The 27,482-nt window shown below is 40.0% G+C and overlaps 1 protein-coding gene across 1 annotated transcript in view; it reads left to right on the top strand.

The window, feature by feature from the left end:
* DNAH3 (dynein axonemal heavy chain 3) overlaps positions 1–27,482 on the top strand; it is a 190,434-nt gene that overhangs the window by 20,064 nt on the left and 142,888 nt on the right. Inside the window, exons 11-15 of the mRNA XM_060285613.1 lie at positions 3,601–3,737; positions 6,433–6,538; positions 6,730–6,908; positions 25,594–25,778; positions 26,982–27,105. Coding sequence (XP_060141596.1) covers positions 3,601–3,737; positions 6,433–6,538; positions 6,730–6,908; positions 25,594–25,778; positions 26,982–27,105 — 731 coding nt within the window. The remainder of the gene's footprint in view (positions 1–3,600; positions 3,738–6,432; positions 6,539–6,729; positions 6,909–25,593; positions 25,779–26,981; positions 27,106–27,482) is intronic.

The following is a 27,482-nucleotide window of genomic DNA, read 5'->3' on the forward strand; positions in this document are numbered from 1 at the left end:
ACTTGCGGGGTGTTTCTCCCCTCCCCATCCCTCCCCCTCCCTCCCTCCGCATGCATTATGTATGATGCTTGGATGCTCTTAAGCACTCTTCTCTTTGCAGTCCTGTGCTTAGAGGGTTCTAAGAGCTCATGATTAGAGTCAGACTTTGTAGGGAAGCATGTGAAGCCACATGTTCCAGTTGATTTCACCAGAGAACTCTAAATTGGGGGTTTTGAACCAAACCAAGTCAGGCTAACAGGAAAACTGGATGTTCAGAGGGGGAAGAAACGTGGGCAGCTCTCCTACAAGCAGTATCCCTAGGAAGGAAGTGAAAGAGAAGACCCTGTAATTTGGAAGGATAAGTGTGGGGCTTGGAGACAGTTAAAGTACATACCACTCAAGTTCCCCTTCACTGCTGTTGATCAGCAATGTTTGCAAGCAGCTGGGCTGGGAGAGCCCAGGGCTTATGTGGCTGCTGCTGCTAACAGCCTGGCAGGGGCTGGTAGTAGATTTAGTGGGTTGTAATGCCAAGAAGACATAGTCATAGGTCATAGTTTGTGCCAGGTTTGAAAGCTAGGCCCAAGTAAATGCTGATGATTCTACTAGACTATGAGAAAAAGCAGCCCCGGATCTGAATTCTCCATCTCGAGATGCCCATAGCACAGTCTGCCCCCCTGAACCCCTCACACTGTATTACCTCTGATCTGGGTAGTGACATTTTAAAAGAACAGTCCCTCAGGTTGAATATCTAAGAAGAACAGCAACAGATAGACAGTACTCCATCCCCTATCAGTCCTGTCTTATTTATGGTTAAAGATGAATTTTAAAAGTTGGAAAAAACGTCAGCATGAGATGTTTGAAAGTAGTACTCAAGTTGCAAAAGGAAAGCATATTTGTGAGAAAGTTACTAAAGGAAACCAAAGTAAATATTAGAAAATATTTGCCTTAGCAAAAAACTGAGAAAAACATGGATCTGTAATACTGACTGAAATGAAAAGAGGTGAATGAGAGACATAAATAAAAGGAAGCTGGATGAGATAAGGATTTTATAAAATTGAAAGTGCAATAAGCAGAATTTAAAACAGCATTAGCAGGGGATGCATTACTTTCATAATCATTATATAGATATATAAAACACATTAAATATACATAAATATATATACGTGTGTAAAATTATATATATGTAATTATATATTCCCCCTATGGAATGGAGTTGTTTTGGTCAGTCTCTCTCCTGATGGGAGAATTTTCTAACTCAAAGTGCCAGGGAAATGCCAAAGTTGGAGAAGTATACAGGAGAAAGCACTGAAGGTAATGACAAAACCAAGAAGTCTGGGATCAGAGAGCCATGGAGATAAGCAGATAGTAACAATAATTACCTGGAAAGAGCACTATTGTTCTTGGCTCGGTTTTACAGACTGCTCTGTGGGGCATAGGAGAAGCAGCCACATTTTTTTAAAGGTGTATTTAAAAAAATTTTTAATTGAAGTATAGTTGATTTACAGTGTTTCAGGTGTACAGCAAAATGATTCAGTTATACATATATGTGTATGTATTCTTTTTCAGATTCTTTTCCATTATAGCGTATTACAAGATATTGAATATAGTTCCCTGTGCTATACAGTGGGTCCTTGTTGTTTATCTCTTTTGTATATTGTAGTGTGTATCTGTTAATCCCAAATTCCAAATTTATCCCTCCTTCTCCATTGCCCTTTGGTAACCATACGTTTGTTTTCTACATCTGTGAGTCTGTTTATATTTCGTAAATAAGTTCACTTGTGTTATATTTTAGGTTCCACATATAAGTGATATCGTATGGTATTTGTCTCTCTCTTTCTGATTTACTTTACTTAGAATAATATTCTCTAGATCCATTCATGTTCCTGCAGCTGGCATTATTTCATTCTTTTTTATGGCTGAGCAATATTCCATTGTGTGTGTGTGTGTGTGTGTGTGTGTGTGTGTCTGTGTGTGCCTGTGTGTGTCTGTGTGTGTAGGCCACATTCATCTGTCAGTGGACATTTAGGTTGCTTCCATGTCTTGGCTATTATAAATAGTGCTACTATGAACATTGGGGTGCATGTATCTTTTTGAATTAGACTTTTCTCTGGGTATATGCCCAGGAGTGAGATTGCTGGATCATATGGTAACTATATTTTTAGTTTTTAAGGAACCTCCATACTGTTCTCCATAGTGAGAACCAGCCACATTTAAAATGTTCTTTCGATTGAAGACTTTTCCCAAGAGATAATCCCTTATCCTGCCCACCTATGATCTGTTGCAAGGCCTGAATGCTCCAGTTGTGCTGCCCTAAGCCATTTCACTCATATCCTGCTTTCAAACACTGCCTACAGTGTGGCTACAGCAAAGAAGTTGCTTCTCCACTGGTTTAAAAACCTTTGGATTGTCCAAAGAGGGAAGACAAAGATCAGTTGCACTTGCTTTTCCCCCTTTCTAAATCAGTGCGTTTTCATCAGCGGCATATAACTCATAACTCAGTAAAGCCCTCTGAAGAGTCTTTTCTTAGACGGATCACTAAAATCTTTCTTAGTAGGGAGAGCAGTGGAAGGCAATGGGTCCCCAACAAGGACTTGCAGCTTGCATGAGTCATGCAACTGAGAACATTCTCAGAGATACACATGTGCCATTAAGAAGTTGGAGTGTTGAATTCTCAGGAAAAATACTTTTTGTGCCTCAGATCATAACGACATAGCTTTTTCTCCTGAACTGAGAGAAGAATCTAGTACATCTCTCCCTTTCTTCAGATGAGAAAACTAAAGTCCAGAGAAAGTAGCTTACCTAAGGTCACATAGTCAGCTAGCGGCAGAGTTTGAGTTGGAACCCATGCCTCTAGTAGCTTTTCATTAGAGAGGCAAGTGTTTGGTGGTGGGGAGGGGTACCACTGTAGTATTTATTCACTCACACGATGTTTATGTGCACTTACTATGTGCCAAGCTCTGGTTAGGCCCTTCACAATAGTGAAGAAGTCAGATACAATCCAGACCCTCATGGTATTTATATCCCAGGACAAACCTAGAATAGCTCATTACACATTCATTTAATTGCAATTATGTTGAGTGCCAAGTGGGATAAATTTAGAATGTGAACTTTAAGCAGGGAAACCTAACATCCACTGGGGGCCCAGGGGGGACTCTCTAAGGACATGAGAGTTGAAAGGAGCAAGAATTTGAAAGATGAGTAATCCAACAAGAGGAAGAGGAGAGAGAATAGAGGTAAAGGGAACAGTGGGGTGATTCCAGCACCATCCGAGAAGAGATAGAGTTGAAATGCAGCTGATGTCTCTGGAAATGAGTGCATTGCAGGAGACTTTACATTTTGGTGTCATCTTCTTTCTTGTGTCTTGTGGATGTCTTGTGACATTTAAACGTCGTTTCAGGACTTCCCTGGCAGTCCAGTGGTTAAGACTTTGCCTTCCAGTGCAGGGGGTGTGAGTTTGATCCCTGGTCAGGGAGCTAAGATTCCCACATGCCTCATGGCCAAAAAACCAAAAAACATAAACGGAAGCAATATTGTAACAAATTCAATAAAGACTTTGAAAATGGTCCACATCAAAAAATAAATCTTAAAAAAAAAAAAATAAAAGTGGTTTCTCCTCTTTAGGTGGAATCTATCCTGTTCCCAGAGTTGAAAGGATATAATCTGATTCTTGGAACTGTTAATGCTGATGAAAAACTGGTTTCTGACTTTGTGGATCAAACTTTCGAGGTATTTCAGAAAAATCAAGTTGGCCCCTACAAGTAAGTTGGTTTAGTTGTAACTTAGCCATTGGCATTGGTTTAGAGTTCCTAACTGTCATCAAATAAACAATCCCTGTTCCCACATACCTGAAAGAATAAGAGTAGCCAATGTTTACTTACATCAGTGTTACTATTTAGCCCTATTTGCAGATATGGAAACCATAACTTATCAGCAAATAGATAGGAGAGCCACAATTCAGATAACAGGTTCACCTCTATTATATGAAAGCCATGGCACCAGACAGGTTCTGGCATTTAGAAATTCATGGATTTTAACCAGTGGGCAGGCACCAGTTCCTCCCACCAGGAAGCCTGCACAAGCCACTGGACCAACCTGACTCACCAGGGCGCAGACACCAGAAACAAGAGGAACTACAGTCCTGCAGCCTGCAGAACAGAGACCACAAACACAGAAAGTTAGACAAAATGAGATGGCAGAGGACTATATTCCAGACAAAGGAAGAAGATAAAACCCCAGAAGAACAATTAAGTGAAGTAGAAATAAGCAATCTACCTGGAAAAGAATTCAGAGTAATGATAGTGAAGATGATCCAAGGTCTCAGAAACAGAATGGAGGTACAGACTGAGAAGATACAAGAAATCTTTAACAAGGAGCTAGAAGATTTAAAGAACAAACAAACAGAGATGAACAATAGAATAACTGAAATGAAAAATACAGTAGAAGGAATCAATGGCAGAATAAATGAGGCAGAAGAATGAATAAGTGAGCTGGAAGACAGATCAATTGGTGGAAATCACTGCTGCGGAACAGAATAAAGAAAAAAGAATGAAAAGAAATGAGGACAGTCTCAGAGACCTCTGGGACAACATTAAATGCACCAATATTTGCATTGTAGGAGTCCCAGAAGGAGAAGAGAGAGAAAAAGGGCGTGGGAAAATATTTGAAGAGATAATAGCTGAAAACTTCCCTAACATGGGAAAGGAAACACTCACTCAATTCCAGGAAGTGCAGAGAGTCCCATACAGGGCAAACCCAAGGAGAAACACATATTAATCAAATTGACAAAAATTTAAAACAAAGAGAAAATATTAAAAGCAACAACTAACATACAAGGGAACCCCATACAGTTATCAGCTGATTTTTCAGCAGAAACTTTGCAGGCCAGAAGTGAGTGGCATGATATATTTAAAGTGTTGAAAAGGAAAAACCTACAACCAAGAATACTCTACCCAGCAAGGCTCTCGTTGAGACTCGACGGAGAAATCAAAAGCTTTACAGACAAGCAAAAGCTGAGAGAATTCAGCACCACCAAACCAGCTTTACAACAAATACTAAAGGAACTTCTCTAGGTAGAAAGAAAAGCCCACAACCAGAAACAATAAAATTACGAAAGGGAAAGCTCACTGGTAGAGGCAAACATACAATAAAGGTAGGAAATCATCCACACACAAATATGATGTCACAAATATGATGTCAAAACCAGCAATCATGAGAAGAGGAGACTACAAGTGCAAGATATTGGAAATACATTTGAAATTAAGAGACCAGCAACTTAAAACAATCTTGTATGTATATATGTATATATGTGTGTGTGTATATATATATATAGACTGCTATGTCAAAACCTCATGGTCACTGCAAACCAAAAATGTACAATAGATACAAAAAAGGAAAAGCAATCCAAACACAACCCTAAAGATAGTCATCAAATCACAAAAGAAGAGAACAAAAGAGGAAGAGAAGCAAGAAGACTAGACCAGAAAATTCTGCATTATGAGGGGCTGTCCTGTGTATGGTAGGATGTTTAGCAGCATCCCTGGCTTCTACCTGTTAGTAGGACGCTCCCTGGTTTTGACAACCCAAAATGTCTTCAGACATGGCCAAATGTCCCCTGGGGGCAAAATCACCCCCAGCTGAGAACTGCTGCTAATCTATTCTGAAAACCACGGCCTCAGATTTGAAAGCTCTGCCCTCGTGAATTTAATCTGGTGTCATCTGTTTGAAACCCCTGTTTACCCTGTTGTTGATTCTTATACATATAGTTTGTTTTTCTGTACTGACAGTTCCATGAGCTTCTCCTTGTATCTCAGTTTCAGAGTCTCTGAAGTGTTAGCCAGCTCTTGGAAGTATACTCCTGGGCCCCACAAAGTTAATTCTGTTTACTCCATGTCATCTTTATTTTAATTCAAACTTATTTTAAGTCAGAGCATCCCCCAAACATCCTCCAATTTGGGGGAAATCTGTCCAGCCATTTCTGCCTTATCTGACAACAGACGGAGGGAAACTTAATTCTATTCAATAGACTTTAGGTTCATTAGTTACAAATTTTCATCTTAAAATTTAGATGTAGAACTTGAGAACCGGAAGGAGGGGTAGGAAGTAATGTTTATTGCACATTTACTGTACGTTAGGCATAGTATTAATTGCTTTAAATATATATTATTACAGCTTTACAACAATCCAGTGAGCTGTTATCATTTCCACTTAAAATTAAGGACACTGATCTTTGAAAAAGAGAAATATCTTGTCTAAGTTCATGCAGCTAGGAAGTGGCAAAATTGGAATTTGAAGCTAAAGTTCTGAATTCCCAGTTCCCTCTACTTTGCCACGTTATATTCCTCTTTCGTGATTTGGGCTGGTTTTTATGATATTATCTCTTCATTGGCCACTCTGACTAATCTGATCTGGTGACCTGTGTTTGTATGTTTGATTTTATGCTCTTCAATATGGAAGGTACTTAAATGTATACAAGAAGTATCATGACTTATTGGATAACACTGCAGAGCAAAACATCACTGCGTTCCTGAAAGAAAATCATGAAATTGAGGATTTTGTGATGGTAGGAGATGCCACTTGACATTTCGTGTGTTGGTTACATGTGCTGCAGACAATCCATTGAGTAGTCAGTGTGTTTCGTTAGTATATATACTATGATCAACATTGTACTATATTGGCTGGGGGGTGAGGCTTGGGGGCAAATGCATAGAGGCTAGAGGCAAATTAATCTACTGAATCTATTCTCTTCTACAGAGGATCAATAGCATAAAAAAGCGGAGAAATGAAATTGCATCCATGCACATTACCGTGCCTTTGGCCATGTTCTGCCTTGACACCATGACCCTAAATTATGATCTCTGTGAGCGAGCCCAAAATCTTAAAGACCATCTGATTCAATTCCAAGTGGATGTAAACCGGGACACCAACACCAGGTATTACTGTTTCATGCAGAGAAATAGCAATGATAATTGGCATGAATGGGAGAATGGAAAAGTGGACAGAACTTGCACCTTCCAGCAATGACCAGATTGAACTTCCAGTTCACGTTGTTTCTGCCCAAAGTGACGGTTGCAGGGAATCAGGTTCAGGCTAGAAGGTGAACAGTTAGGAGAGAACTACCTGGGTCTTGGAGTAGGAAGGTGGAAAGCATCCTGAGGCAGTTCATCTCTGATCCTTCAGCCTTTGCTTTCTTGCAGGCAACTTCAGAGAGAAATTACTTGACTGTCTGAGGTCACAGGCTCTCTCACTGGCCATCTAGCAGTGAAGACACAGCGTGATTACAGGCAGCCCTTAGAATCTCTTCTATACAGACTTCTACTGTCTGGGTCTGGGGATTCTGTCATTCAATGTGAAACTCTATATTGTGCCTTCATTTTACTGATGAGTATTTATTAAAGACGTTTTTGGTTGTAAGGGATAGGAGGCCAGACTGGCTAATGTAAAACAAGGAATTTGGGGCTCACATGTTGGAAAGTTTAGGAGTTGCTAGCTTCAGGCCCTCAACACTACAATTAGAATGCAGTCTTCCTCCCTCTACTTGACTGTCCTCTGTGTCAGCTCTGTTCTCTGAGAGATTCTCTCCAGTTTGTGGGCCCCAGCAGCTCCAGACGTACATCCTCCCAGGTTTCCATCCACGGGAAAAAATGGTTTCCCTTTTTTCCAACACTTTGGCACTGGCCTGACTTGGGTTGTTTGGGCAACAGCAAGGCAAACACCATAGCCAAGAGGATGGTTTAGATTTGGGTAGTGTTCTCATCTCTAAACCATGAGAACCAAGAAAGAGAAGGATGGGGTACCCCAAGAAGGCTTAGGCTGTGGTTAACAGAAAAGGGAATGATGCTAAGAGGCTGGGACAGCAACTATCTGCTACTCTGTTTCTCTTTGAATGTTACAAAATGGTTAGCCCGTGTTATTTTAGCTCTCTTCCTCAGAGAGCTTTAAACTATAGACTAAAATGATTTAGTACTAATAACCACTATTAAATTGTTATATATTGTATTATTCATATACATGTAGATAAATATAAGTTTAGCATTTTATAGCTCTTTTAAGGTTTACAAACTGCATATCAGAAACTCATTAGGAAATTAATTATGATAATAGCTACCATTTTTCCAGCACATGTTGTAGTCCAAGCACTGTGTAAGTGTTCTGAACATTCAGGATCTAATCAGGTCTTTACACCAACCGTAAGAAGTTGTTCATTATTCTCTCCATTATGTTGATGAAGAAACTGAGACTCCAAAAGGTCAGCGAGTGGCATATCCAGGGCTTAACCTAGTTCATTTTGACTCCAAATTAATGCTTTCCACCACTGCACTCAACTCTCACTGGGTAACGAAATGGTGGGGTTCCTGGTTTGGGAGCCAGAAGGCTTGGTTTTGAATCCAAGACCTTCTGTTTGCTAGCTTGTGTCCCCTGGCTTCACCTCTTGGATCTTCAGTTCCTTTGCCTATAGAATAAACATTTGGGACTAGGGCAGTAAAATGTTTTCAGCCTTCAGACTACTAGGACACTTTCCTTTGGAAAGTTTGAGCATCAAGCAATTTTTTTTTCTTAAACATTTGTTCCTGTCAAATCAAAGCAACATAGTGCCTTGGTTGGTCAGTGCTTTCTTTCTCATCAAAATAAATGTACAATTTCCTTTGGCCTTTTTAATATAAATGAAAGTTAGGGTCCCATTACAAACCTGGGGATTTCTAAGGACCCAGAAACTCCAGGTTAGTAATTGAGTTCTGAAGTTTCTTTCTACCTTAAAAATAGTGATTCTGACTCATTTGGTCTTCTCAGCCACCCCATGAGGTAGGTAAAACATATATAAGACACCCTACTGAATGGAGAGAGAAAAACTAACTTGTCTGATTAGGTGAGTTTGAGTCTTCTGAACCCTTGCTACTTCATTGTCCTGTAATTGCTGAGTGGAGTACCTTCCTGTTTCCAGTGATTAGGTGTGCCCTAGAAAGGGGTGCTCTGGTCATATAGGCAGGGGGCACCTTGGAGTGCATTGGTAAGAAAGTGGGCATGCCATCCATTTCCACTACAGGTACAAGGTCTAAAGTTGCTAGAACAATGACCTGAAATATTGACCAGAAACACAAGGCCCTGAGTTAGAGATATAAGAAATTATCCCTCTGGTCTGACTGTTTGTTTCCTTCAGGGTAGGAAATCTTGTCCAAACAATGACAACAAGGTAGAGAGAGGCCATGGATTGATGCAAAATGTATTGGTCTCCCTTATGGCATCCCCTACACCAGAAAGAGTGTGGCCCTGTCCTTACGGGACACCTGGACCTTTATATTTTAAATGATATTATAAGTACGTGTAGAACACAGTATTTCTTGTCCTTAGTTTATTCCTAGATATTGGTAAGGTGTTATGTTGGTCCAATTGTTAATGTCATCAACCCATATTCAGGACTTTTTAGAGGGTCTAGTAGTTAATGGGTATAAAGGAAAAACTCAATTCAGTCTACCTCCTGAGTACGGAAAATCCAGTTCTTCTCTACTGTGTCTTTTCTGTGTGTCTCCTATATATTTTTTTATTGGAGTATAATTGCTTTACAATGTTGTCTTAGTTTCTGCTGTACAAAAATTTGAATTGGCTGTATGTACACATATATCCCCTCCCTCTTGGACCTGCCTTCCATCGCCCCCATCCCACCCATCTAGGTCATCACACAGTACTGAGCTGAGCTCCCCATGCTATACCGCAGGTTCCCACCAGCTATCTGTTTTACACATGGTAGTATATTTATGTCAAACCTAATCTCCCAATTCATCCCACCCTGCCCTGCCCCCCCGTGTCCACATGTCCATGCTCTACATCTGCATCTCTATTCCTCCCGTGGAAATAGGTTCATCTGTACTATTTTTCTAGATTTCACATACATGCATTAATACATGATATTTGTCTTTCTCTTTGTGACTTACTTCACTCTGTATGACAGACTCTAGGTCCATTCATATCTCTACAAATGACCCAATTTCATTGCTTTTTAGGCCTGAGTGATATTCCATTTTATATATGTACCACATCTTCATTATCTATTCATCTGTCAATGGACATCTAGCTTGCTTCCATGACCTGGCTATTGCAAATAGTGCTGCAGTGAACATTGGGGTACATGTGTCTTTCTGAATTATGGTTTTCTCTGTGTATATGCCCAGTAGTGGGATTGCTGGGTCATATGGTAATTCTATTTTTAGTGTTTTAAGGAACCTGCATATTGTTCTCCACAGTGGCTTTACCAATTTACATTCCCACCAACAGTGCAAGAGGGTTCCCTTTTCTCCACACCATCTCCAGCATTTATTGTTTGTAGATTTTTTGATGATGGCCATTCTGACTGGTGTGAGGTGATACCTCATTGTAGTTTTGATTTGCATTTCTCTAATAATTAGTGACGTTGAGCAGCTTTTCATGTGCCTCTGGGCCATCTGTATGTCTTCTTTGGAGAAATGTCTATTTAGGGCTTCCACCCATTTTTTGATTGGGTTGTTTGTTTTTTTGATATTGAGCTAAGTGAACTGTTTGTATATTTTGGAGATTAATCCTTTGACCATTGCTTTGATTGCAGATATTTTCTCCCATTCTAAGGATTGTCTTTTCATCTTGATTATGGCTTCCTTTGCTGAGCAAAAGCTTTTAAGTTTCATTAGGTCCCATTTGTTTATTTTTGTTTATATTTTTATTACTTTAGGAGGTGGGTCAAAAAAGATCTTGCTGTGATTTATGTCAGAGTGTTCCTCTCATGTTTTCCTCTAAGAGTTTTATAGTGTCCGGTCTTACATTTAGGTCTTTAACCCATTTTGAATTTATTTTTGTGTATGGTGTTAGTGAGTGTTCTAACTTCATTCTTTTACAAGTAGCTGTCCAGTTTTCCCGGCACCGCTTATTGAAGAGACTTTCTTTTCTCCATTGTATATCCTTGTCTCCTTTGTCATAGATCAGTTGACCATATGTGCGTGGGTTTATCTCTGGGTTTTCTATCCTGTTCCATTGATCTGTATTTCTGTTTTTGTACCAGTACCATACTGGCTTGATTACTGTAGCTTTGTAGTATAGTCCAAAGTCAGAGAACCTGATTCCTCCAGCTCTGTTTTTCTTTCTCAAAATTGCTTTGGCTATTCGAGGTCTTTTGTGTTTCCATACAAATTGTAAGATTTTTTGTACTAATTCTGTGAGAAATGCCATTGGTAATTTGATAGGGATCGCATTGAGTCTGTAGATCGCTTTGGGTAATATATTCATTTTCACAATATTAATTCTTCCAATCCAAGAACATGGTATATCTCTCCATCTGTTTGTGTCATCTTTGATTTGTTTCATCAGTGTTTTATAGTTTTCAGTGTACAGGTCTTTTGCCTCCTTAAGTAGGTTTATTCCTAGGTATTTTATTCTTTTTGATGCATTGGTAAATGGGATTGTTTCCTTAATCTCTCTTTCTGATCTAAGAGAGGTTAGTGTATAGGAATGCAAGAGATTTGTGTTAGTGTTAGTGTATAGGAATGCAAGAGATTTCTGTCCATAAATTTTGTATCCTGCAACTTTACCAAATTCATTGATTAGCTTTAATAGTTCTCAGGTGGCATCTTTAGGATTTTCTATGTATAGTATCATGTCATCTGCAAACAGTGACAGTTTTACTTCTTCTTTTCCAATCTGTATTCCTTTTATTTCTTTTTGTTCTCTGGATGCCGTGGCTAAGACTTCCAAAACTACGTTGAATAATAGTGGTGAGAGTGCACATCCTTGTCTTGTGCCAGATCTTAGAGGAAATGCTTTCAGTTTTTCACCATTGAGAATGACGTTTGCTGTGGGTTTGTCGTATATGGCCTTCATTATGTTGAGATAGGTTCCCTCTATGCCCACTTTCTGGAGAGTTTTTTTTTTTTTTTTTTTGTGGCCTCTCCCATTGCGGAGCGCAGGCTCAGCGGCCATGGCTCACGGGCCCAGCTGCTCCACGGCATGTGAGATCTTCCCGGACCCGGGCACGAACCCGTGTCCCCTGCATCGGCAGGCGGACTCTCAACCACTGCGCCACCAGGGAAGCCCTGGAGAGTTTTTAATCATAAATGGGTGTTGAATTTTGTCAAAAGCTTTTTCTGCATCTTTTGAGATGATCATATGGTTTTTATTCTTCAATTTGTTAATATGGTGTATCACATTGATTGATTTGCGTATATTGAAGAATCCTTGCATTCCTGGGACAAATCCCACTTGATCATGGTGTATGATCCTTTTAATATGTTGTTGCATTTGGTTTGCTAGTATTTTGTTGAGGACTTTTGCATCTACATTCATCAGTGATATTTGTCTGTAATTATCTATTTTTGTGGTATTTTTGTCTGGTTTTGTTATCATGGTGATGGTGGCCTTGTAAAACAAGTTTGGGCGTGTTCCTTCCTCTGCAATTTTTTTGTAAGAGTTTGAGAAGGATGGGTGTGAGCTCTTCTCTAAATGCTTGATAGAATTCACCTGTGAAGCCTTCTGATCCTGGACTTTTGTTTGTTGGAAGATTTTCAATCACAGTTTCTATTTCGTTACTTGTGATTGGTCTGTTCATATTTTCTATTTCTTCCTGGTTCAGTCTTGGAATGTTGTATCTTTCCAAGCATTTGTCCATTTCTTCCAGGTTGTCCATTTTATTGGCATAGATTTGCTTGTACTAGTCTCTTATGATCCTTTGTATTTCTGCAGTGTCAGTTGTAATTTCCCCTTTTTCATTTCTAATTTTAATGATTTGAGTCCTCTCCCTTTTTTTATTGATAAGTCTGGGTAAAGATTTATCAATTTTGTTTATGTTCTCAAAGAACCAGCTTTTAGTTTCATTGATCTTTGCTATTGTTTTCTTCATTTCTTTTCATTTATTTCTGCTCTGATCTTTATGATTTCTTTCCTTCTACTAACTTTGGGTTTTCTTTGTTCTTTTTTGTCTGGTTGCTTTAGGTGTAAGTTTAGATTGTTTATTTGAGATGTTTCTTGTTTCTTGAGGTGAGATTGAATTGCTATAAACTTCCCTCTTAGAACTGCTTTTGCTGCGTCCCATAGGTTTTGGGTCATTGTGTTTTCATTGTCATTTTTTCCTATGTATTATTTATTTTCTCTATGATTTCTTCAGTGACCTCTTGGTTATTTAGTAGTGCACTGTTTAGCCTCCATGTGTTTGTGTTTTTTACAGTTTTTTTCCTTTAGTTGATTTCAAATCTGATAGCATTGTGGTCAGAAAAGATGCTTGATACAATTTCAATTTTCTTAAATTTAGCAAGGCTTGATTTGTGTCCCAAGATATGATCTACCTTGGAGAATGTTCCGTTTACACTTGAGAAGAATGTGCATTCTTCCGCTTTTGGGTGGAATGTCCTATAAATATCAATTAAATCTATCTGGTCTATTTTGTCATTTAAAGCTTGTTTCCTTATTTATTTTCTGTCTGGATGATCTGTCCCTTTGTGTAAGTGGGGTTTTAAAGTCCCCCACTATATTTGTGTTACTTTCGATTTCCCCTTTTATGGCTGTTAGCATTTGCCTTATGTATTGAGGTACTCCTATGTTAGGTGCATAAGTATTTATGATTGTTATATCTTTTTGGATTGATCCCTTGATCATTATATAGTGTCCTTCCTTATCTCTTGTAACAGTCTTCATTTTATCTGATATGACTATTGCTACTCCAGCTTTCTTTTGATTTCCATTTGCATGGAATATCTTTTTTCATCCCCTCACTTTCAGTCTGTATGTGTCCCTAGGTCTGAAGGAGGTCTCTTGTGGACAGCATATATATGGGTCTTGTTTTTGTATACATTCAGCCAGGCTGTGTCTTTTGGTTGGAGCATTTAATCCATTTACATTCAACATAATTATAATTATCAATATGTATGTTCCTATTACCATTTTCTGAATTGTTTTGCATCTGTTTTTGTGGATCTTTTTCTTCTCTTGTGTTTCCTGCCTAGAGAAGTTCCTTTAGCATTTGTTGTAAAGCTGGTTTGGTGGTGCTGAATTCTCTTAACTTTTTCTTGTCTGTAAAACTTTTGATTTCTCTGTCAAATCTAAATGAGATCCTTGTGGGTTAGCGTAATCTTTGTTGTAGGTTTTTCCCTTTCATATAAATATATCCTGCCACTCCCTTCTGACCTGCAGAGTTTCAGCTGAAAAATCAGCTGATAACCTTATGGGGATTCCCTTGTATGCTATATTTTGCTTTTTCCTTGCTGCTTTTAGTATTTTTTCCTTGAATTTATTTTTTGTTAGTTTGATTAATATGTGTCTTGCTATGTTTCTCCTAGGGTTTATCCTATATGGGACCCTCTGCGCTTCCTGGACTTGGGTGGCTATTTCCCTTCGCATGTTAGGGAACTTTTCGACTATAATCTCTTCAAATATTTTTTCAGACCGTTTCTCTTTCTCTTCTGCTTCTGGGACCCCTTTAATTTGAATGTTGGTGCATTGTTAAATGTTGTCCCAGAGGTCTCTGAGACTGTCCTCAATTCTTTTCATTCTTTTATCTTAATTCTGCTCCTTGGCAGTTATTTCCACCATTCTACCTTGAAGCTCACTTATCCATTCTTCTGCCTCAGTTATTCTGCTATTGATTCCCTCTAGAGTATTTTTAATTTCAGTTATTGTGTTGTTCATCACTGTTTGTTTGTTCTTTAGTTCTTTTAGGTCTTTGTTAAACATTTCTTGTATTTTCTTGATCCGTGCCTCCATTCTATTTCCAAAATTTTGGATTATCTTTACTATCATTACTCTGAATTCTTTTTCAGGTAGGTTGCTTATTTCCTTTTCATTTATCTGGGATTGTGAGTTTTTACCTTGCTCCTTCATCTCTAACATATTTTTTTGTCATCTCATGTTTTTTCGATGGGTGGGTCTGTGTTCCTGTCTTACTAGTTGTTTGGCCTGAGACCTCCAGCACTGGAGTTTCCAGGTAGTTGGGTGGAGCCAGGTCTTGGTGCTGAGATGAGGACCTCTGGGAGACCTCACTCTGATGAATATTCCCTGGGGTCTGAGGTTCTCTATCAGTCTAGCAGTTTGGACTTGGCACTCCCACCACAGGAGCTCAGGCCCGACCCTCGGACTGGGAGCCAAGATCCTGCAAGCTCTGTGGCACAGGAAAAAAGAAAAAACAAGGAAGAACAATAACAAAGAATAAAAAAGAAAATAAAATTAGAAAAATTTTAAAATCTATTAGAAAAAATAAAACTGTAAATGAAACAACAACAATGTAAAACAGGGTTCAAGATGGCGGAGTAGAAGGACGTGCGCTCCCTCCCTCTTGTGAGAGCACCAGAATCACAGCTCACTGCTGAACAATCATCAACAGGAAGATACTGGGTCTCACCAAAAAAGATACCCCACATCCAAAGACAAAGCAGAAGCTGCCATGAGATGGCAGGAGGTATGCAATCACAATAAAATCAAATCCCATAACCACTGGATAGGTGACTCACAAACTAGAGAACAATTATACCACAGAAGTCCACCCACTGGATTGAAGGTTCTGAGCCCAACGTCAGGCTACCCAACCTGAGGGTCCAGCAATGGGAGGAGGAATTCCCAAGAATCAGATGTTGAAGGCTAGCAGGATTTGATTGCAGGACTTTGACAGGACTGGAGGAAACAGAGACTCCACTCTTGGAGGACACACACAAAGTAGTGTGCGCATCAATACCCAGGGGGAAGGTGCAGTGACCCCATAGGAGATTGAACCAGACCTACCTGCTAGTGTTGGAGGGTCTTCTGCAGAGGCGGGGGGTGGCTGTGGCTCACCACAGAGACAAGGACACTGGCAGCAGAAGTTCTGGGAAGTACTCCTTAGCGTGAGCCCTCCTGGAGTCAGCCATTAACCCCACCAAGAGCCTGTAGACTCCAGTGCCGGTTGTCTCAGGCCAAACAACCAAGAGGGAGGAAACTCAGCCCCACCCATCAGCAGACAAGTGGATTAAAGTTTTACTGCTCTGCCCACCAGAGCCACACCCAGCTCTGCCCACCACCAGTCCCTCCCATCAGGAAGCTTGCACAAGCCTCTTAGATAGCCTCATCCACCAGAGGGCAGACAGCAGAAGCAAGAAGAACAACAATCCTGCAGCCTGTGGAACGAAAACCACATTCACAGAAAGATAGACAACATGAAAAGGCAGAGGACTTTTTACCAGATGAAGGAACAAGATAAAACCCCAGAAAAACAACTAAATGAAGTAGAAATAGGCAACCTTCCAGAAAAAGAATTCAGAATAATGATAGTGAAGATGATCCAGGACCTCGGAAAAAGAATAGAGGCAAAGATCAAGTAGATGCAAGACCTGTTTAACAAAGACCTAGAAGAATTAAAGAACGAACACCTAGAAGAATTAAAGAACAAACAAACAGAGATGAACAATATAATAACTGAAATGAAAAATAAACTAGAAGGAATCAATAGCAGAATAACTGAGGCAGAAGAATGGATACGTGACCTGGAAGACAGAATGGTGCAGTTCACTGCTGTGGAACAAAATAAAGAAAAAAGAATGAAAAGAGCCTAAGAGACCTCTGGGACAACATTAAATGCACCCACATTCACATTATAGGGGTCCCAGAAGGAGAAGAGAGAGAGAAAGGACCCGAGAAAATATTTGAAGAGATTATAGTCGAAAAGTTCCCTAACATGGGAAAGGAAATAGCCACCCATGTCCAGGAAGCACAGAGAGTCCCAGGAGGGATAAACCCAAGGAGACACACGCTGAGACATATAGTAATCAAACTGACAAAAATTAAAGACAAAGAAAAATTATTAAAAGCAACAAGGAAAAAAAAGACAAATAATATGCAAGAGAGCTCCCATAAGGTTAACATCTGATTTCTTAGCAGAATCTCTAAAGCCAGAAGGCAGTGGCACAATATATTTAAAGTGATGAAAGGGAAGAACATACAACCAAGATTACTCTACCCGGTAAGGATCTCAGTCAAATTTAACGGAGAAAACAAAAGCTTTACAGACAAGCAAAAGCTAAGAGAATTCAGCACCAGCAAACCAGCTCTACAACAAAGGCTAAAGGAACTTCTCTAACTGGGAAACACAAGAGAAGAGAATGACCTACAAAGACAAACCCAAAACAATTCAGAAAATGGTAATAGGAACATACATATTGATAATTACCTTAAATGTGAATGGATTAAATGATCCATCCAAAAGGCAGAGGTTCGCTGAATGTATACAAAAACAAGACCCATATATATGCTGTGTACAGGAGACCCACTTCAGACCTAGGGACTCATACAGACTGAAAGTGAGGGGATGGAAAAAGATATTCCGTGCAAAGGGAAAGCAAAAGAAATCTGGAGTAGGAATACTCATATCAGATAAAATAGACTTTAAAATAATGTTACAAGAGACAAGGAAGGATACTAATGATCAAGGGATCAATCCAAGAAGAAGATATAAGAATCATATTTGCACCCAACATAGGAGCACCTCAATACATAAGGCAAATGCTAACAGCTATAAAAGGAAGCTGACAGTAACACACTAATAGTGGGGGATTTTAACACCTCACTTACACCGAGGGACAGATCATCTGGACAGAAAATTAATAAGGAAACATAAGCTTTAAATGACACAATAGACCAGATAGATTTAATTGATATTTGTAGGACATTCCATCTGAAAACAGCAGACTACACTTTCTTCTCAAGTGCACACAGAACATTCTCCAGGATAGATCACATCTTGGGTCACAAATCAAGCCTCAGTAAATTTAAGAAAATTGAAATCATATCAAGCATCTTTTCTGATCACAATTCTGTGAGATTAGAAATGAATTACAGGGCAAAAAAACATAAAAAACACAAACACATGGAGGCTAAACAATATGTTACTAAATAACCAAGCAATCACTGAAGAAATCAAAGGGGAAATCAAAAAATACCTAGAAACAAATGACAAAACATGATGACTCACAACTTATGGGATGCAGCAAAAGCAGTTCAGAGGGAAGTTTATAGCAATACAATCCTACCTCAACAAACAAGAAACATCTCAAACAATCTTACCTTACACCTAAAGTGACTAGAGAAACAAGAACAAACAAAACCCAAAGTTAGTAGAAGGAAAGAAATCATAAAGATCAGAGCAGAAATAAATGAAAGAGAAACAAAGAAAACAATAGCAAAGATCAATAAAACTAAAAGCTGGTTGTTTGAGAAGATAAACAAATTGATAAACCTTTAGTCAGACTCATCAAGAAAAAGAGGGAGAGGACTCAAATCAATAACATTAGAAATGAAAAAGGAGAAGTTACAGCGGACACCGCAGAAATACAAAGCATCTTGAGACTACTAGAAGCAAATCTATGCCAATAAAATGGACAACCTGGAAGAAACGGACAAATTCTTAGAAATGTATAATCTTCCAAGACTGAACCAGGAAGAAATAGAAAATATGAACAGACCAATCACAAGTAATGAAATTGAAACTGTATTAAAATCTTCCAACAAACAGGGCTTCCCTGGTGGCACAGTGTTGAGAGTCTGCCTGCCGATGCAGTGGACTTGGGTTCATGCCCCGGTCTGGGAAGATCTGACATGCCGCAGAGCAGCTGCGCCCGTGAACCATGGCCGCTGAGCCTGCGCGTCCGGAGCCTGTGCTCCGCAACGGGAGAGGCCACAACAGTGAGAGGCCCGTGTACCACAAAAAAAAAAAAATCTTCCAACAAACAAAAGTCCAGGACCAGATGGCTTCACAGGTGAATTCTGCCAAACATTTAGAGAGAGCTAACACCCATCCTTCTCAAACTCTTCCAAAAAATTTCAGAGGAAGGAACACTCCCAAACTCATTCTACAAGGCTACCATCACCTTGATACCAAAACCAGACAAAGATACTACAAAAAAATATAATTACAGACAAATATCACTGATGAATATAGATGCAAAAATCCTCAAGAGAAAACTAGTAAACAGAATCCAACAGCACCTTAAAAGGATCATAAACCATGATCAAGTGGGATTTATCCCAGGGATGCAAGGATTCTTCCATATATGCAAATCAATCAATGTGATACACGATATTAACAAATTGAAGAATAAAAACCATATGATCATCTCAATAGATGCAGAAAAACTTTTGAGAAAATTCAACACCCATTTATGATCAAAAACTCTCCAGAAAGTGGGCATAAAGGGAACCTGCCTCAACATAATAAAGGCCATATATGACAAACCCACAGCAATGGTGGGTTTCTCAATGGTGAACGACTGAAAGCATTTCCTCTAAGATCAGGAACAAGACAAGGATGTCCACTATTATTCAACATAATTTTGGAAGTCCTAGCCATGGCAATGAGAGAAGAAAAAGAAATGAAAGGAATACAAATTGGAAAAGAAGAAGTAAGACTGCCACTATTTACAGATGACATGATACTATACATAGATATTCCTAAAATGCCACCAGAGAACTTCTAGAGCTAATCAGTGAATTTGGTAAGGTTGCAGAATACAAAATTAATGCACAGAAATCTCTTGCATTCCTATACACTAACAAGGAGATATCAGAAAGAGAAGTTAAGGAAACAATACCATTCACCATTGCAACAAAAAGAATAAAATACCTAGGAATAAACCTACCTAAGGAGGTAAAAGAACTGTACTCAGAAAACTAGTAAGACACTGATGAAAGAAATCAAAGATGACACAAACAGATGGAGAGATATACCATGTTCTTGGATTGGAAGACTCAGTATTGTCAAAATGACTGTACTACCCAAAGCAATCTACAGACTCAATGCAATCCCTATCAAAGTACCAATGGCATTTTTCACAGAACTAGAACAAAAAAATTCACAATTTGCATGGAACCACAAAAGACCCCGAATAGCCAAAGCAATCTTGAGAAAGAAAAATGGAGCTGGAGGAATCAGGCACCCTGACTTCAGACTATACCACAAAGCTACAGTAATCAAGACAGTATGGTACTGGCACAAAAACAGAAATAATAGATCAATGGAACAGGATAGAAAGCCCAGAGTTAAACCCACGCACCTATGGTCAGCTAATCTATGACAAAGGAGGCAAGGATATACAATGGCAAAAAGTCTTTTCAATAAGTGGTGCTGGGAAAACTGGACAGCTACATGTAAAAGAATGAAATTAGAACACCATGCACAAAAATAAACTCAAAATGGTTTAAAGATGTAAATGTAAGACTGGACACTTAGAAAGAGCACTCTTTGACATAAATCACAGCAAGATCTTTTTTGACCCACCTCCTAGAGTAATGAAAATAAAAACAAAAATAAACAAATGGGACCTAATGAAACTTAAAAGCTTTTGCACAGCAAAGGAAACTATAAACAAGACAAAAAGACAACCCTCGGGATGGGCGAAAATATTTGAAAACGAATCAACAGACAAAGGATTAATCTCCAAAATATATAAACAGCTCACGCAGCTCAATATCAAAAAAACAAACAACCCAATCAATAAATGGGCAGAAGATCTAAATAGACATTTCTCCAAGAAGACATACAGATTGCCCAGAGGCATATGAAAAGCTGCTCAACATCACTAATTATTAGAGAAATGCAAATCAAAGCTACAGTGAAGTATCACCTCACACTGGTTAGAATGGGCATCATCAGAAAATCTATAAACAACAGATGCTGGAGAGGGTGTGGAGAAAAGAGAACCCTCTTGCACTGTTGATGGTTATGTAAATTGATACAGCCACCATGGAGAACAGTATGGAGGTTCCTTAAAAAACTAAAAATAGAATTATCATATGATCCAGCAATCCTACTACTGAGCATATAACCAGAGAAAACCATAATTCAAAAAGACACACGCACCCCAATGTTCATTGCAGCACTCTTTACAATAACCAGGTCATGGAAGCAACCTAAATGCCCATTGACAGACGAATGGATAAAGAAGATGTGATACCTATATACAGTGGAGTATTACTCAGCCATAAAAAGGAACGGAACTGGGTCATTTGTAGAGACATGGATGGACCTAGAGACTGTCATGCAGAGTGAAGTAAATCAGAAAGAGAAAAACAAATATCATATGTTAACGCATATATGTGGAATTTAGAAAAATGGTACAGATGAACCAGTTTGCATGGCAGAAATAGAGACACAGATGTAGAGAACAGACATATGGACACCAAAGGGGGAAAGTGGCGGGGGTGGTGGTGGTGGTGATGTGATGAATTGGGAGATTGGGATTGAGATATATACACTAATATGTATAAAATAGATAACTAATAAGAATTTGATGTATTAAAAAAATAAAATTCAACAACAACAAAAAAAGAATTTAGGTGGAATGGTAGAAAATGGAGTGGGCAGAATTAGAAATAACATTTCTTGTATACAGCCTTCTGTGTTTTTAATACAATGTAAGATTTTTGCCCTAAGGATGGTATTGTTGACAGTGGCAGATTGAAAGCCACATTTTTTATTGGTTCCAATATTTAAATGGAAATCTGAATTGACTTTTATGTGAATTTATTCCTGAAAATCCATGCTGAAGGACATTGGAGTGTGGATCATCAAAAAGTTTTTAGCTTTTGTAAATAAAGTTGTAATCAACAACTGTAAAAAAAAAAAAGAAGAAGAAGAAGCAAGGTAAAACATCCACAACAGCAAAACAAAACAAAACAAAAAGCTGGAAAAGGCCTTAGCTGTGTAGAGGTGGGGGCGCTTAAGGTCCGGCCGGGGCTTAGGCGGGGGCAGGGCCTAGGCTCAGGACCAGAGCGGAGGTAAAAGGCAGGGGATGGAGGGGTAGTGCCTAGGCTCAGTGCAGCCAGAGGGGGCCTTGGAGTGCTGAGGTTCAGGCCTCGGACGTCAGCAGGCCCCCTGGGGCCAGAGTGGGCAGGGGAAACACTGGTGCGTTTCCTTCTGATCCTCCTATTACCCCGAGTGTCTCTCTCCCTTCCTGCTGGCTGATCTCACCTTGGATGGGCCCCTCCCAAGCGAGTGTGGGAACCCCTCCCTTCCCCCAGCTTCCCATTAGGGGCACTGACCCTGTCTACGCTCTACTTTTCCTCCCCCTCTCTTCCTCCCACGCCCCCAGGGCCCAGCAGCAGGAAGGGGCCTCGGAGGGCAGAGGATCAGACCCTGGACCTCAGCAGGCTCCCTGGGCCCAAGTGGGCGGGGGAAACGCTGGCTGTGTTCCCTTCTGAACTTCCGATCCCCAGAGGGTCTCTCCCCATCCCCACTGATCCCCTCGCTGTGAGTGTGTCCCTCCAGGCATGGGAGCCCCTCCCCTCCCCCAGCCACCCCTCAGGGGCGCCTGTCCTGTCCAGCCTCCACTTCTCCTTCCCCCTCCCTCCCCCCACATCCCAGTCGCTTGGGGGTCCCTCCTGTCCCCTTAGGTGTCCAGGGCCCCCCACCAGCACCTGGTAGGTGCCCTAGTGGTGAGGACACATGAACTCCATGTCCTCCTACTCTGCCATCTTGACTCCCCCCCCTTTACTTTTATATAGAACACTTCATTCTTGCCTCTGCTGATCACCAAATGTGTGGAGGATTTTCTCCACACCACACGATTCTGTAACACCAGCCAGGTGCCCTACAATTCAACTTAATTCTGACACTGTCTACCCAGAGATAGCATCAGCTTGCACAGGTTAAGGGCTCAGTCCTATAAAGCTGCCCCCCATTACTTCAGACTCCAGTCACAAGTCCAGGTTGTCGCCTTGCTTCTGAGCAGCCAGCTATAGATTGTAGGTTCCAATGACCCCTTTCTTGGGTTTGATTAATTTGCTCCAAGCTTCTAATCATGGCTTGGTGTTTCCAGTGACCCACTCCTCATCCAGGAGCCATCTAGGAGCCCACCCTGAGTCACCTCACTAGAACAAAAGATACTCTTATTATCCATGAAATTACAGGGGTTTCATGGGCTCTGTGCTAGGAACCTGGGGCAGAGACCAACATATATTTTTCCTTTATTTCACAGTGGGTCTGCTACCACTCTTCTGGGCCCTTGCAAGAAGCTGATAGGTTAGCCACATGATATTTGCTCTATGCTTTCTCGTGCAAAAGGGAAGAAGAATGGATTCTTATCAGAGGGAGTCTATCACACTGAGAGGATCTACCTATATTAGGCTAGGCTACATGCTGTAACAAAGAGACCCAAGATGTCATGATTGAAACTAATAGTTTATTCTTGCTCGGGATAGCTCCAGATTGGTGGGGAGACATATTGTGTGCATTCAGAGACTCAAGGAGATGATGACTTTACATCTTTAACATATAGCCTTCAAGGTCATTCTAAGTGTTGATATCCTAGACTGTTGGCAGGAAGAAAGAGCATGGAGGAATATGCAAGGACAGTTTCATGTGCTATACCCGAAAGTGATACTTATCACTGCTTCCTACTTCCCACTGACTGGAACTCAATCACATGACCATACCTACTATGGACTGCATTGTGTCTCCCCCAGATTCATATGTTGAATCCTGTCTTAGTCCATTCAGGCTGCTATAACAGAGTACCATTGGCTGAGGAGCTTATAAATAATAGAAATCTATTTCTAACAGTTCTGGTGGCTGGGAAGTCCAAACTCAAGGCTCTGGCAGATTTGTTTGTTGAGAGCCTGCTTCCTTGTTCACAGACCACCATCTTCTCATTGTATCCTCACATGGAAGAATGGGTGAGGGGTCTCTGGGGTCTCTTTTATAAAAACACTAATCCCATTCATGAGAGCATAGCCCTCATGACCTGATTATCTCCCAAAGGCCACCTCAAAATACCTGTTACAGGCTTGAGGACACAGCGGGGAAGGGGAAGCTGGGACAAAGTGAGAGAGTAGCATTGACATATATACACTACCAAATGTAAAATGGATGGCTAGTGGGAAGCTGTTGCATAAAACAGGGAGATCAGCTCGATGCTTTGTGACGACCTAAAGGGGTGAGAGAGAGGCTCAAGAGGGAGGGGATATGGGGATATATGTATACATATAGCTGATTCTCTTTGTTGTTTTACAGCAGAAACTAACACAACATTGTAAAGCAATTATACTCCAATAAAGATAAAAAATTTTTTAAAATACTGTTACATTAGGGATTAATTTCAACATACAAATTTTGGGAATACACAAACATTCAGTCTGTAGCAAAGCACTAATGCCCTATGTGACTGTATTTGGAGACAGGGCCTATAAGGAGATAATAGGACTAAAGGAGGTAAAAGGATGAGGCCCTAATCCAATAGGGTTGGTGCCCTTACAAGAAGAGAAACAGACAGAGCTTCTTTCCTCTCCACCGTGTGAGGACACAGCAAAAAGGTGGCTATCTGCAAGCCAGGAAGAGAGCCTTCACTAGGGACCAAATAGGTCAGTACCTTGACCTTGGACTTCCCAGCCTCTAGAACTATGTGAAAATACATTTTTGTTGTTTAAACCACCCAGTCGTAATATTTTGTTATGGTAGTCCAAACTGACTGGTAAAATACTCAACTAAAAATGCAGAGGAGGCTGGGAAATATAATCCAGCTCTGAGTCCAAAAGTGGAGAATACTATGAATCCATGTAGCACAATATATAAGTTTTCTGTATAGCAAGTTTCTGAATTGTATAAAAATTCATTTCTAAAATCCCAGCATCATCTGTAAAGATGTTTTAATCATTGTCTCATCAGTTTGATACAATTAGCTTCATTGTGGAGGGGTCTCCACACATTAAGAAGGAATATCAAGGACTGAAAACATTGAGAGGAGTGGTTTTTATCTATCTATAGTGTATGACCATCAACATGTAATGATCAATTAATAATAACAAAAACTATTATAGCTATTATTGGTAACATTTCTTGAGGGCTACTAGACATGTGCTAGGCATGGATATATTGCAAATAACTTGTTCCTAATTGTAGTTAAAATGCTGAAGACTGTCATTCATTAGCTTTTGTATAAATTAGAGCATATTCAAATTATCCCTATAATAACATATTTTTTCACAGTCTTGTGTTCAAGGATAAGTGGGCAGTTAGATCTAGTGGTCCCAGTAGATGAATGTAAGTTTCTCTATGCCACCAGAAATTACCTGCAGCACATGAGGATAAACTTGCTGGTGTACTGTTAAGAGGAGCGATTACAAATTAATTTAGTGTTCTACTTCAACATAAAATTGAGGAGTTGCTGCTGTTGGTAGTGGTGATATTGGTTATTGTTTTGGTCTAAATCTGTATTTTACCCATGGTGTATCTGTTAAGAGTACAAGCTTTGGAATCAATTAAACTAGTTCAAATCCTGGCTCTAACATCTACACATCATGTTGCTTTGGATAAAGTTACTCAGCCTCCCTTTCTTCCATTATAAAATGTTGATAATAATAGTTCCTAACTCTTGGAATTTTCGTGAAGATTAAATGAGTTAATATTCAGTGATTAGAATGGGGCATGTCATATAGTAAAGGGCCTAGTACATGTCATATATTATTATCATTTCTACTGTTATTATTTCTAAAATATGGTATGTATATGAATATTATCCATCAAGAATTTTCTGGTAGAGAAAAGTTGGAAAACATTGTTCTAGTCTCCAAATAGGAACCATGTTTGTTTAGTATAGTGGGTCTTATAAGCAAGCTATTTTTAGATAATGATGATGGCTGTTTCTTTCCCTGTAGCATCTGTAATCAGTACAGCATCGTTGCAGACAAAGTCAGTGAGATTCCTGTCAACACTGAGGAGCTAGTATTCCTCATTGAATTCTTAAAGAAATCCAGCGATGTCACCGTGTTCAAACTCAGGAGGCAACTTAAAGATGCAGCTGAACGGTTAGAGTTCCTGATGGACTATGCAGACTTGCCCCGTAAGTCCAATGTCATGTGCGTACATGCAACTCTATGTGTATATTTATATTTTTAAGGATAAGGAGCCAGGGGAAGGAGAGTTAGCAATTCTACCACTAAATATCAGTATCAGGAGAGCTACTCTGCAAGTGTGTCCATATAGTAGAGGCACTAATTCCACACCGGAATTTGAATCAAAGAGAATCTTATTTTTAGACAAAAAGAAGAAATATCTAGGAACTTGACTGGTTCTTAGATGCCTGTCTTTGCATATTGTGCCTGGTGTTCCTGGGAAAGTCACTTTCAAATGCAGAGTCCTTTTAGAAGTGGGTAGGTTGCATTCATCTATAATCTAAATACAATCCCACCTTTGAGGAGGCCAGGGCACTTTCCTTCATGCTCCTGCATATATTAAAAGGAAAGAAATGATCAGGGCCCCTTCAAGGCTTACTGAGCCAAGTTAGGACTCCGTAAGGACCTAACTTTGTAAGGACCAGGTTCTGAAGGAAAAACTAATATGCCCTCTACAAGCCAAGTTTCAGAGCCCTTTTCCACCTGGAAATACCTGTGAATTACCTGGTGTTCACAGTGTTTAGGGGAGATGGTTATGGAAGGTAGATATAGGGACTGGGAGTGGAAAGTGGTCCACCATAACCAGCCACCTGGACTCTCTCATTGTGGTCTCTGCCTCCTAAATTCCCAAGGGTACAGAGGGAACCCAGGGCATTTTAACTGACCAGAGCCATAAGATGGGTAGGGCATCTGGCATTGATATTATCACTGACCTTTAGCCAAAAGGGAGACTGAAACTCAGATGAGGTGAAATAGTTTAAAGAATAGTACTGAACTTCAACCTAGGTTTCTACTCAGACCTAGCCTGGGAAGATAATGAAGCACAGTGGTTAGAACATAGGCTTTGGAGTTGGTTAGACTTAGACCTGGGTTTGAAATCTGCTCTGCTGTCTCCTACTGGTGTGACCTTGACCACTTGGCTTAACTTTGTTTCCCATCTGTTAAAACGGGGATGATAATACCGTCTACCTTCTAGCCTGGCCTGTGGGAAGTGTTCAATAAATGCTGGCTATCATTCATCAATAATGGGCCCATTCATTAATTGCCACCCCCATACTCACTTCTGTTGACCTCTTGTTCTGCCGAATTAATTCCGTGCGAGTTGACCTATGCTGAGCATTGTCCTAGAACAGACTGTGTGTGTTTTGCAGAAGAGGATATCAAACTGAACAGTACTCTGTTCCTCTGGCCAGACCAGATTGAAGATATCTTTGAAAACAGCCGAAACCTTCTCCTTAGCAAGAGGGATCAGGCAGAGATGGACCTCATTAAAAGGTACAGGGAAAGTCTGGGGTTGTTTTAGACATGATACCCAGCTTCATAACATGCCACATGCTCCTGGTTCTGTCTAGAGCCACCCCACCCAGCAGTGCGTGGGTGAAGTCGCAAGACAGTTGGTGGAGAAGGAATTTCCTTTTGTTTCCCATTGAAGTATGTTCTCTTTAAGCCTGCTTCACTGTAGTGACGCCGGCCAATGCCTTCTCTCCCTGCCTTGAACAATTGGAATTTAGTGGTGCAGAGAGAAAAACACAAAAACAGTAACATGTAATAATAGCCTCACAATAATAATAGCAGAATTGTCAGCCTTACATTGGAGACTACAGATATGTGAGATATCAAGATAGGATAATAAAGGCATGGTTGGAGGCTGA

The sequence above is a fragment of the Globicephala melas genome, chromosome 15, assembly GCF_963455315.2.
Source record: "Globicephala melas chromosome 15, mGloMel1.2, whole genome shotgun sequence".
NCBI lineage: Eukaryota > Metazoa > Chordata > Mammalia > Artiodactyla > Delphinidae > Globicephala > Globicephala melas.